Below are 13,368 nucleotides of genomic sequence, written 5' to 3' on the forward strand. Positions count from 1 at the left end.
AGTTTGATTACTTGGTTAAGGTTGTGCTGCTAGATCTCTCCATTATAAATGTACCTTTTACCCTGTAAGTAACAAGTAATCTTTGGGGGATTATTTCACACCATGAGAATGTGATGTTCTCCCAAATTTTTTACTCAGTGGTTTTAGCATCCATTCATAAACCTTTGCTGCAGTGAATTATGACATTGTTAATTTCAAAATTATAATTTTCTATATCTATCACTGTACTCCTTTTTATTTATTAGCAGGCATCCTTCTATGAAGAAGAGCTTCCTCCTTCTCCCCTCTCCCCCCCCCCCCTTTTTTTTGAGACAGAGTCTCACTGGGTCACTCTGGGTAGAGTGCAGTGGCATCATCATAGCTCACAGCAACCTCAAACTCCTGGGCTCGAGCAATTCTCCTGCCTCAGCCTCCCGAGTAGCTGGGACTACAGGCATGTGCCACCATGCCTGGCTAATTTTTTTCTATATATTTTTAGTTTTCCAGCTAATTTCTTTCTATTTTTAGTAGAGATGGGGTCTTGCTCTTGTTGAGGCTGGTCTCAAACTCCTGACCTTGAGCCATCCTCCTGCCTCAGCCTCCCAGAGTGCTAGGATTACAGGCGTGAGCCACCATTCCGGGCCCCTTTCTTCCTTTTGTGGAATGTTTCTATGGACTTATTGAATCCATTTTTCTTTACTTCAATTTCTATTACCATCATATCATTATTATCTTTAGTGCTCCATTTATTCCTAATTTGGCCAATGGGTGCCCCTTCAAGCAGGATCCTGTGTTCTTTTAACATGATCCCATTAGTCTTTAAGCACTTGGCTTACCTTGTGCTTTCTTTGCCCCCGATCTGGAATCAGCAATTTCTCCATTGAGCCCCTGAGTGGGAGGTTTGGGTCCTAATCATGCCCATTGCTTCCACTCTTTTAAATAGACAGAGCTATTCAATTCAAAGGCAGCTTAGGAGTTCTGCTAGAGACTGGTATCTTATTTTTAGATCACATATTATACACAGTATATTAATTCAGGAACAATATCAATTCCAGGTAACAGAATGGCAGCAATGAATTTCCTAGGAATTGCTTGCACTGCACATATCAGTTATCCTTTGCCTGTAACATGAAGATTTGCTGAATCTTTCAGTGAAAAATAAGCTGAATAAATACAGGGACAGATTCTTAAATGTAGATTTTTCAAAATAAATTATTGTACTTAATTCATTTATATATAGAATGTCATAAAATAATTTTGAGTGCTGAGCAGATCCTTTGCCAGCTTACCTATATATACTCAGTCCCAAAAGTGGGATCCAGAGACATCTGGGTGTCTCAGAGACACTTTCAGGGAGTCTGAGAGATCATAACTATTTTCATGATAATTCTAAGAGGTTACTTTCTTTTCCACCGTGATGATATGTACACAGACGGTAAGAAACAATGGCTTGTAAACTGCTGGCACTTGAGCATAAATGAAAGCAGCAGCATCAAACTGTAACAGTAGTCGTGGTTCTTCATCACCACAAACTTGCAGGGAAAAAAAGTCAGTTTTACTTAAGAAATCCTAGATGAAGCAGTAAAAATTGTTAATTTTATTAACTATTGATCCCCTCATACGTGTCTTCTCAATATGTATGTATCGGCGTGATGAAATGCAAATATGCATACAGTACTACTGAAAAGTGATGGCATCTCAGAATTAAAGTACTTTTGTGACTGATTGAGTTGAAAACTGAAAAAGTAACTTTTTAGTGGAATTCTGTGTTACTTGACAGAAAGACTGACATATAAATTGTGGTTTCTCAGACATGGGTATTTGGCAGACATTTTCCAAAAAAATGCATGGAATGAGGCATCACTCAATTAAAAGAACTGACAATATTTATTGTTGTGATACAGTCTGAGTTTTTAAATAATTAGAATTTTAGAAAATTTGTGTCTGCCTGCAAGCTTATCAACTTCCTGATACTTCATAAGGCTTTTCTGGCAAGACTGTTGGCAATATTAACAAATATCCTTTTTTGATATTGTGTAACGAAATGTGTCAACATTTGAAAGATCTGTGTACTCAGTGAATCAATATTTTTCAAATGAACAATGCATGGTATTACAAAATCTCATATGGGTAAATGATCCATTTGAATTACAAGACAGACTAAAAGATTTTAATGTCCCAGAGTACAAAAAGATCACTGATACTGTTTTAATGTCCCTTAGATATTAAAGACCTAGCATCTGTAGAGTCTCTAATAAAATGTAAACAGTCCTACAAGGGCATTTTCTTTAAATTCTAGTTTTCTCCAGTTTGTCTACATGTTAGTAAGGATTAGTTGACAGTCATGGTCAAGCTTCAGTCCTTGTCAAATTATTTGTCTCAACAGAGTGACCAACACTTTGTTAGGTATCATGAAATCCAAAATCCATAGAGTATCGCTAGTTTCTCGAATGAGTATCTCAGGGTTCATTCGTGACATGAAACATGATATTCACATATGCACACACTTTGATGATTGTGCCTAGGGATGTGTGCCACTCCAAGGGTTGTGTAGCATCATTTCTTTCTCTACTATTCAAAAAAGCATAGCAAAATACAAGTAAGAGGAACAGAGAATAAACTTGTATCATTTTAATTTACTTGAAATATAAGTTAATATTCTATTTTGCTTATTTGGAAAAACCTCAAAACTTTCACCACATTGCAGTTGAGAACCATCGTAATGAACTATGCACTTAGGTAGAAATCGAGTCTTTTCTGTGCTTGAATCCCTGTACTTGGCACAGTGTATGGCACTAGGTCGTCATGCAAAATATTGACTTGAAGATTGTTTCCTAATAACGAATACTAACAATCTTCTCTCCAGTGACTTATGCTGTTACTCAAACTTTATGTGAGTCAATCGTTTGAAATCTAGGGTTTTATATATATATATGTCTGTATATAACCACATGCCTGTAGCTTCTCAGGCTATTCAACAAACTATTTTAACCAGGAATAATATAGTTGAACTGGAAGATTTTAACTAGCCAGAATTTTAAGTCTTGAGAGCTACCCTTACATAAGAGGGAAATTTTAATTGTGTATAGACTGGGTTACGGATAGCATTTTGAATGAATGAAGACCACCTTCCATGTAAAATTTGACTTTCTGGTGTTCTAGATACATGGGGGAAAAGTTAATTAATTGCATGCAATGGATGCCTTGGGCTATTAGGAGTTAATTCTCTCACATAACCCTGGTTGATAAGGGGTGAAGGGACATTCCCTCTTATCCAGATGCATTTATTTCCCTAATCCTGCTTCATTTATAGCCATGGCATTTTATTATCATCTAAACGTGTGTGTTCATATGTATCCATATACACATATGTATATACACACATACACATCTCTTTGTTTATAGCATGTCTTTTCCCACTGGAATGTAAACTTCACAAGGACATGAACTTTGCCCATTTTGTCTGCTTTTTTCACTGCATAGGGCTTACACACTGAAGATTGCTTGACAAGAATTGGGAGCTTAATAAATATTTTCTTAGTGAATCATAAAATGAATGAATTTCTATGTTTCCTCTAAGTGGTATCTAAGAGTGATGTGATTACTAGGCTATATTTTTAAACAGCTTTACTGAGATATTATTGACATATAAAATTATGTATATTTTAGGTGTACAATTTGACGTACATGTACATTGTGAAATGATCACACAATCACGCTAACACATCCATTACCACTACATAGTTACCACTGGGTGTGTGTGTTTGTGTCTAGTGAGAAGATTTAAGCCTATCCTCTTAGCAAATTACAACTATACAACACACTGTTGTTAACTATCAACAATTCTAGATCTCTAGAAATTATTCATTTATTGCTAGGCTATTGATATATGACCATGTGTAGTAACATCCCTCCAACTCAGTTTTTACTCTCAAATTCTGAATTGAAGTTTTACCTAGGAGCTTCGACACTGGAACTTAGCAAGTTCAGCTTAAAATAATGCAAATTATTAAGCTCTTAAGGCCTTAAGATAATTTTAGTTGAGGAGCATTAATCTTAGATCATATTTTTAGCATTTTGGTTCTTTTACTATATTTCATCTCTTTGTTTACAGGTGTACCAGACAGTGGAGTCTTAGAATAAAGGTATTACATTTGGTTTACCTTTGAACAAATTTCTGAAATGCATACTAGGTACTCAATAATAATATTTATTAAATGAATAAACGGATGAATAAGTGAAAGGTACAAAAGCATACAGAGTTGAACAGAATTCTGTTCAGTTTTATTGTTCTTTAACTTGCAAATTATAAAATTTATTTAATCAAGAACTCTCTTGGACATCAAAACAACATAAAGATAACTAGACTTGGAATCTGAGTCTCCCAACTTATGATTCTAACTCTGCCCTTAACTTTCAATTTTGTATTTTTGCTAAGTCACTTAGTAGCTCTGGGCCATTATTTCTATGTGGAAACAACTTTATTATCTTAACTCCTTCAAAAAATGTAGGAATCAAAAAACAAGTGTCAAAGTGTTTTTAAAAAGCTTAGAATATGCCCTAAAGTGTAATAAACATTGCTACTATTTTAAATAATTTTTAGATTTTTAAAATTATTTGAGCCTCACTTAAGAAAAATAATCTATTTAATAGTGATATACTTCCATCTCCCTTCCTGGTTAATGAAGTAATGGATATGTCTGGCTCATAATACGCACACAGTACATGGTAGTTATTATTCTCATATTTATTAACTGTTGTATAGCCTGCCCTTCCAAACTTGAAACTAAATTTCTCCTTTCCCTCAGTCACCATTCCCAGGGAAGGATTCTGCTTTTAAAAAATTTTAGGTGCCCACATTTTTCTTTTCATCTCAAAGGAACAAAGTAACCTCCTTTCATATTATAAAATCTTGAGGACATTTTTTGATTCAAACTCCATTACTATGTCATCCAAATACCCCTTCTTATACCTTGGGGACCCCTGAGATATACAAATACAGGCTCTCCTTCTTATTACTCCATTTTTAGTTTCTACTCTCTTACAAAGTTACCTTTGGCTCTTTTTGGGGGTGGGGTGGGTGAAGGAATTGTGACACTTTTATTCTTGCAGAACTAGTGACCAATTCAAGGAAAAAAGGTCATTTAGCAACAGGTAGGCAATGCAAAAAAACTGATCAATTATTTTAATTTTCAGCTTTCCGTTATGATATGTTAATAGATGCAAATTCTATCCAAATACCTTAATCACAGAGAAGACGACCAGATGCCACAGCAGAAATATGTTAATATAATACCCTTAGTACTCATGAGTATCATATAATTTTACAAGGAGCTCAAGAGCTTACAGTGTTCAAAGATTTCACATTCTGAGTACCTGGAGAACCAAAAAATGCATAAAAGTAGTAAATTGCCAACTCACGAGGATATAACTCAAGGAATCTGCCCATGTCTGCTGGCTTGGTGGTGTTGAGCTGCTGGAGAATATTTTGCTCCGTTTCGTATTGAACATATAATCCATATAAAACAATCATGCCAACCTCCAGGCCCAAGGCCATGAGAGGGAATTTGAACCTCATGTCTGTGGTGAAGGACAGAGACACACTGAGAGCTTCACAGGCTGTGAGGTGTTGATAAGAACAGAGGACTGCTCTGTGTGTCCAATCAGGCTGCACGTTCAAGACACCCCAAAAACATCACAAGAAAAAAATGAAAAAGACTGGTTATAACATCACACCCACTGGGGAAAATTATGCCCTGTAATCTAACTGTTGTTCTAAATGCCGATTTGAAGACTATACCATAAGATTGGGAGAAGTCAGATGACAAAAATGATCTATTGCACAGGTGTCTAGAATACTATCTAACTTAATTCAGTAGACAATGCTTGAGTGCTTATTGTATGCCAGACACTGTGCAAGGCTCCATAGGAAACATAAATCTAAACAAAAAATAAAATGTGCCTATTAACTTTTTTGAGGAAATTAAAAGTCTAATTGGAAAAACAGAAAGATAAGAAAATGATTGCATAAAAACAAGTAATAGTGGTTACAAAAGTGCTAGAGAACATAAATAAGGCAGTAATACATTTTGCCTTGGGCCAAGAACACTAGCATGTGAAATTATAGACAAGGGAGCTAAAAAATAAATAGGCTTTCACCAATAAAACAGAGGGAACAGCATGAGGCTTGGAAGAACATGGCATGTTTTGAGGAATAGCAATTAGTTAAGTAAAGTACACAGAGATGTGAAGGAGAGGAGGGAGGGGTGAGGATAAAGCTGTAATGCAGTTGGACTGGGTTGTAAATACCCTCACATTCAGTATCAAGAATGCTAGACATTGAATATTATCCCATGGGCAGTGGGGAATATACAGCACTTTAAGAGGCAATTGCTTATTTAGGATGTTTATCTCGCCTCCTTACTCTAATTTACACAAGTGTGTATATACAAGGACACAAATGCATTGGGATATACATTTTAGTCTTAAAAAAAGGAGGGAGTGAACTTAAACAGGGACATAGCTATTCTACCATCCTGAGAGGTAGTTAAGTGTAAATAAGATACTAAACAATTCAAAATGACCGGGTACGTGGAGGAGTTCTTGCCCCTATCCTGGAACTGTTCTTATAACAGAGCAGAACTGTTTCTGAGAACTCTGAGGCAGCAGTTCAATAAACTTCCTTTTCCTAAGCCCATTTTCCAAAAATTCTTTGTAGAATATGGAGGAGAGTCAAATGACTGCTAGGCCACAGTCTACATCACGACATGTTTCTTTTTTTTTTTTTCCCCTAGATTTTCTTTTTTTTTATGTCAGCATATTATGGGGGTACAAAAGTTTAGGTTACATATATTGCCCTTGCCCCTCCCCCACCCCAATCAGAGCTTCAAGGGTGTCCATCCCCTAGATGGTGCGCATCGCACTCATTATGCATGTATACACCCATCCCCTCCCCCTACATCTATCCAATACCCAATTAATGTTATTCCTAAATGTGCTCTTAGGTGATGATCAGTGAAACCAATCTGATGGTGAGTACATGTGGTGCTTATTTTTCCATTCTTGGGATACTTCACTTAGTAGAATGGGTTCCAGCTCTATCCAGGGAAATACAAGAGGTGCTATATCCCCACTGTTTCTTATAGCTGAATAGTACTCCATGGTATACATATACCAGATTTTATTAAGCCATATATTGATGGGCACTTGAGTTGTTTCCACATTTTTGCAATTGTGAATTGTGCTGCTATAAACATTCGAGTGCAGATGTCTTTATTATAGAATGTCTTTTGTTCTTTTGGGTAGATGCCCAATAATGGGATTGCTGGATCAAATGGTAGGCCTACTTGTATCTGTTTAAGGTATCTCCATATTGCTTTCTACAGAGGTTGCACTAGTTTGCAGTCCCACCAGCAGTATATGAGTGTTGCTATCTCTTCCCATCCATGCCAACGTTTGTTGTTTTGGGACTTTTTGATAAAGGCCATTCTCACTGGAGTTAAGTTTGATATCTCATTGTGGTTTTGATTTGCACTTCCCTGATGATTAGAGATGTTGAGCATTTTTTCATATGTTTGTTGGCCATACTTCTGTCTTCTTTTGAAAAATTTCTATTCATGTCCTTTGCCCACTTTTTGATAGGGTTGTTTGATTTTTTCTTGCTGATTTTCCTGAGTTCTAAATAGATTCTAGTTATCAGCCCTTTATCGGATGTGTAGCATGCAAAAATTTTTTCCCATTCTGTAGGTTGTCTGTTTGTTCTCGTGACTGTTTCTTTGGCTGTGCAGAAGCTTTTTAATTTAATCAGGTCCCATTTATTTATTTTTGTTGTTGCTGTGATTGCCTTTGGGGTCTTCGTCATAAATTCTTTGCCTAGGCCAATGTCTATAAGAGTTTTTCCCACATTTTCTTCTAGAATTCTAATAGTTTCATACCTTAGGTTTAAGTCCACAACATGTTTCTTTATTTTTTTTAAAGCAGTAAGTTTATTTCTTTTTTTAAAAAGCAGCAAGGTTTTTTTTTTTTTTTTTTTTTTCATCTTTCTAATATGCCTTTCCGCAATAGAACATGATAAATTAGGACTAAATGATCTCTGGAATTTTATAAATGTTCAACTCAAAGACTTTGAAAATGCCTATTTCCGTTGTCCCTCACAGCATATCACAATAGGACTGGGTTCACATGCTCAGCTATGGGAATACATGTGTACACCTCACACTTTGATTTTTGGTTTTGCAGTGGTCTAAAGCAGCGGCCCCCAACCCTTTTGGCACCAGGGACTGGTTTCATGGAAGACAGTTTTTCCATGGACTGGGGGTGGCAGGGAAGAGGGAGGCAGAGCTCAGGCAGTCATGTGAGCAATGGGGAGCGGCTGTAAATATAGATGAAGCTTCACTCGCTTGCCCACAGCTCACCTCCTGCTGTGCAGCCTGGTTCCTGACAGGCCACGGACCAGTGCCAGCCCATGGCCTGGGGATTGGGGACTGCAGGTCTAAAGAGTGTTTATGAGAACTTCAACAAGTTATAAATGCAAAGTATTTATATTAAGAAACTGTACACAAGCTTGTGAAAACCAAGTAACAAATTATACATTGTAAGAACATCTAAACAATATCATAAATCAATGTGATTTTAAACTAATAAAGTGGTGCAATATTTGAAATAACTCAACACATATGGCATCTTAGTTCTCTGTGACATTTCCAGCAGTTCAGCAATCACAGTCCATGGGGAGTAGATTATATCTGTACAGCTGATGGGACTTCGCTTTGCAGGATTTCGCTTCAGTATGCTCACTTCATTTTTTTTTTTTTTTTCTTATTTCAGCTTATTATGGGAGTACAAAAGTTCAGGTTATATATATTGCCCATGTCCCCCCATCCCCCTGAGTCAGAGCTTCAAGGGTGTCCATTTCCCAGACAGTGCACATCGCACTCATCATGTAGGTATACACCCATCCCCTCCCCCCACCCTCCACCTCAGTCCGAAACCCAATTGGTGTTATTCCCAAATGTGCACTTAGGTGATGATCAGGGAAACCAATTTGCTGGTGAGTACATGTGGTGCTTGTTTTTCCATTCTTGGGATACTTCACTTAATAGAATGGGTTCCAAGTCTCTCCAGGAGAACAAAAGGGATTCTATATCACCGTTATTTCTTATAACTGAGTAATACTCCATGGTATACATATACCACATTTTACTATTCGATCCAGCCATCCCATTATTGGGCATCTACCCAAAAGAACAAAAGTCATTCTATAAAAAAGACACCTGCACCCAAATGTTTATAGCAGCACAATTCACAATTGCAAAGATGTGGAAACAACCCAAATGCCCATCAATTCATGAGTGGATTAGTAAAAGTATGCTCACTTTGGGGTGTTCAGATTTGTTGCTCTTTTGAACTAAGAGCTTTGTATTGAAATAAGCTGTATCACGTAGTATTTGGGGAAAGAATTATTCCTCTTGTTCAGCAATCCACACAGCTGTTCTCTCTAACCGGAACACTTCCCACACGCTCTCTCCTGACACCACACACATCATCTTTCAGCTCTCAGATAAAACGTCACTTCCTTGGAAAAGCCTTTCTTGACTTCTATTTAAACTAGGTTCTCACCATTATCTCTCATTGAATCATGATACCTTCTTACATTCGGCAGAGTTGGCTGTGTGTTATATTTATGCAGCATTTGTATTTCTATGTAATTCAAAAAAATGTCTGTTTCTCTTACTGGCTTGTTAGCTCCACGAGGACAGGGGCTGTGTCTCTTTTGCACATCATATATTATCTGGAATCAATACGAAGCCTAGCACACTGTATAATTGGTAAATATCATTTGAGTGAATTGAATCAAGAGCAGACGTGAAGGGGGAAAACCTCAGCAAGTAGTCCAATGGTGTGAGAAAGGGGGAGAGGGACAGCCGTACTATAACAAATTGCATTTTAAATTATGGAGACATAGTATCTCAATAGTAACTTTCATATTGCTGTCTGCTCATTCCTTGTTTTAAACAGTGGGGACTTATCATTGGGATCTCTGTGCCTGGAACAAAACTGCAGATCAAGTTCAAACCATGAAGCTTGGCAGGACCAAAGGTCTGGCAGGATAGACACGTGGTAGTATGACCTTGAAGATGCCAACAACCTTAAAAACAAAAAACTCTCTGCTGACAGTTCCTAATCACAAAGAGAACAGTCTGGAGGGTGCAGGTGTTCCAAAATAGAAATCTTACCTGTTGCCTTGTCTGCCTCTGAAGCTACAGGGCTGGCTCTCTTCTAGTGCCTTCAGTAAGCGAGGTAAAATTGGAAAGAATCGTGAATGGGTGGGTCATGTTCTCATCTTGGATTGATCCTTAACTTGCTGCGCGGCTTTAGGAAAGTGACATAATTTCTTTGTCTTAATTTCTGAATATATGCGAAATGTGGCTAATATTAGAAACTTTAACCTGAGTTAGTTTATTTTCATTAGCAAAGAAAGAGTGAAACAGGATCACCACTGCTTTTAAATTCTCTCTCTCCACCTTTGTATATCTTCAGTGGTGGGGAGGGGGCTGAGAGGTGGGGAGAGAGGGATCTAGGAGGATGAAAGTGCTAAAATGTTTTCAATATTTTCTATGTCCTGGATACTGTGTTAGGTGCCTATTTACCCACCTTGTTTAGTCCCACTGCAATTTGATATATTTTTGTATTTTACAAACATAACGTGGTCCATTGTCTTAAATATTCAGTTACTCAAGCACCCAACTGCCACGCTGGTATGAAGACCAGTGACTGGCTTTTGGTGCTTCGCTGATGTTTTACTTCCAACTTCTCTTCCCAAGTGTGGCACAAACAGAAACCTTTCTTGCTGCCATATGGGACATGACTAGGAAGAAAAGGTCCTTCTTCTTCCCATACAGGCTCTTTGCACGTTCTCAGGGCCACGGTGGATGGCCCTGTGCCCTTTCCTAGGGCTTTTTCTTCAGCCTACCGGCTGCAGTCATCATTATTTCCCAGATCACTAATACTGAGAAGGGTTACAGGACCAGAGAAATCAGCACCAGCATTTCCCAAGCAGCTGTCCAAGGCTTAGGACCTTCGCTTTTTTTTTAATGTTCATATGCATGTTTATTAAGTTATAATGAAAACAAAAAACAGAAAGAAGAGCTAGTTTTCCAAAATCTCTCTCCCCAGTGTGCAAGGACTGTAAAAGCTTTTCATTCCCAGATCTTCTGGTCCTTGGCTCAAAGCCTTCCTCTGCTCTCGCTGCCCTGGGACAGGGTGGAGAGAGGCCCCTGCCCACCTCCCTGGCCCCGTCTCTCCTCGCTGGCCGGTGTGCCTCTTCCAGCCACACCAGCATTCCTCTACCACGCCAGCGCTTTTGCCCTTGCCGCTCCGCCACCTGGAACTCTGTCCACTCGTCATCTCCGTCTGCTTGTCCTTCAGGCCACCTCCTCAAAGAGGCCCCGCATCCTTCTACTTCCTCTGCAGCGCATCTGAAACGCTCTTGTCTGTGTGTCTCCCTGAGCCCGCCTGTCTCAGTCACTACTGTGTCCCCAGCGCCCAGCCCAGGGCCAGGCACACAGCAGAGTTCAGGATCTGGGTGCTGAGTGACTGAACGCTCCGCTACAGACACCAAAGGACAAGAAGTCACCCAATACCACGAGACGAGGAAAGGGAGTTTTATAACAAGCGAGAAGTGGCTGTTCCTGGCTGCGCTGGCAGACGGTCCTGGCAGCAGGGGTGGGTGTTCCCCGGAGCTACCTGTGGCCCTGAGCAGTGGCATTCCTGTGGTCCTGGATGCTGACGGCCTGTCTGAACAGACCCTCGACCCTACGGAAGCAGACGCTGCTGTCGACCAGGTTCTGAGAGCTGCGCGCGCTCCTGCAGCTTGTACTCGGCCACGGATGGCTCGTTGGCCAGGACATAGATGCTCTCCGTGACCTGCAGCGGCCACTTCTCACTCCTGAGCTCGGTAGCGAAGGAATACTTACTCGAAACACTTAGTGTTTAAAGAGAAGGGGAGAGACCAAAGTCTGAAGGAGAAAATGGCCTTCTAAGTTAAGTTCTTTCCCCTATTTATTACCAAGGATACATGCAGAAGGTCAGGGAGTAAACAAGGAGGCAGAAACTTAAGCAAGCATAGCTCTTTGCAGATAAGGAACAAGAGTGTAGATATCAGCTAATAATTCTTAGAACAAAGACTTAACTGGGTGACAAAGGTTTGGGCCTTTGCTGACTTCTTTAACAACATCCCTACAAGTCACTGAAAACAGCTGACCTTTGCACACAGCAAACAAGCAGCTTCGGGCAGGCATTTTCACCTACGCCTTCATTCACTCTGCTCACATTCCTTCCATCCATCCATCCTTTCTTCTAGGCCCAGCCCCCATGGTGAACTTGCCTGTGACTTCTTTCACTTGAGCTGCATCTCTGGTTCCCCCATAGCGACTGCAGCCCAGAAACTTGTTCTTAACATTTTTTGTGCTATAGGCACTTTTGGCAGTTTATTGAAGCCTCTGAATCCTGTCTCAAAATATATTTTAAGTGCACAAAATGAAATACATAGAAATACTGAAGAAACTAGTTATATTGAAATACACTGATCAAAATACTATAATAAAACCCAAGTGCCTGAAATAGGTGCTTGTTTATAATGCATAAAACAACAAGATTGAGTGACATTTCTAATAACTAGTATAATTTCAAAGTAGGAATAATGAGTGTAAACAATATTTTGAGATTTCGGGAATAAGGAAAATATGAGAGAAAATTATTTGTGATTTCTATTGGTGACAAAATCATAAATACTACAAATGATACTGTTGCTTATTTACTACCTTCACAATAGAAAGAAATTCTAAAGCTTAGTTCAATGCATTTTTCCCCTATTCAAATATATGGACCACCTGAATTCTACTTATAGAACCCCAGGTTAAAAATGCCTGTTTTAACTTTGGCCAACAGCCTTACTTCTCCTTTTTATCATTCTCAGGATGTTTCCTATCAGTTCTTACCCCTGGTAATTCTCATGGGCACCTTAGTTTATACCCATGAATCCCCTTAATTCTGAACCCCAGGGAGAAGTTCAGGGACATCAGTCAAAATCTTCCCAGGAGACCCTGTACTCCTTGGACAGGTTGATTGCATGCCTGTCATGTGATCAGCATTGCATAAGAAGGACTAGAGGGACCCTGAAGTCATCCTTAGCAAAGCCTATTAAACTAAATTTTCCAAGTTAAAAGGGAGCTCTACAGACAGATGATAGACTTGAGGCTCAGAGAGTTTAAGCAACTTGTTCAAAGTTGCATAGCTTGTCGACAGCAGAGCCATGACAAACACCAGTCTGTCCAGTCTCCTAAATTTACCTTCTTTCAGCTATATTGTATTGTTTTTATATGTAAGATA

At 39.0% G+C, this 13,368-nt stretch overlaps 1 protein-coding gene and 1 pseudogene across 1 annotated transcript in view; both read right to left on the reverse strand.

The window, feature by feature from the left end:
* RHAG (Rh associated glycoprotein) overlaps positions 1 to 5,557 on the reverse strand; it is a 31,031-nt gene extending 25,474 nt beyond the window's left edge. The window contains exon 1 of the mRNA XM_069488152.1: positions 5,401 to 5,557. Coding sequence (XP_069344253.1) covers positions 5,401 to 5,557 — 157 coding nt within the window. The remainder of the gene's footprint in view (positions 1 to 5,400) is intronic.
* Positions 5,558 to 11,720: 6,163 nt separating this feature from the next.
* On the reverse strand, positions 11,721 to 12,406 carry LOC138395822 (BLOC-1-related complex subunit 8-like; annotated as a pseudogene).
* Positions 12,407 to 13,368: the final 962 nt, after the last annotated feature.

The sequence above is a fragment of the Eulemur rufifrons genome, chromosome 15 (genome assembly GCF_041146395.1).
Source record: "Eulemur rufifrons isolate Redbay chromosome 15, OSU_ERuf_1, whole genome shotgun sequence".
NCBI classification, from domain to species: domain Eukaryota; kingdom Metazoa; phylum Chordata; class Mammalia; order Primates; family Lemuridae; genus Eulemur; species Eulemur rufifrons.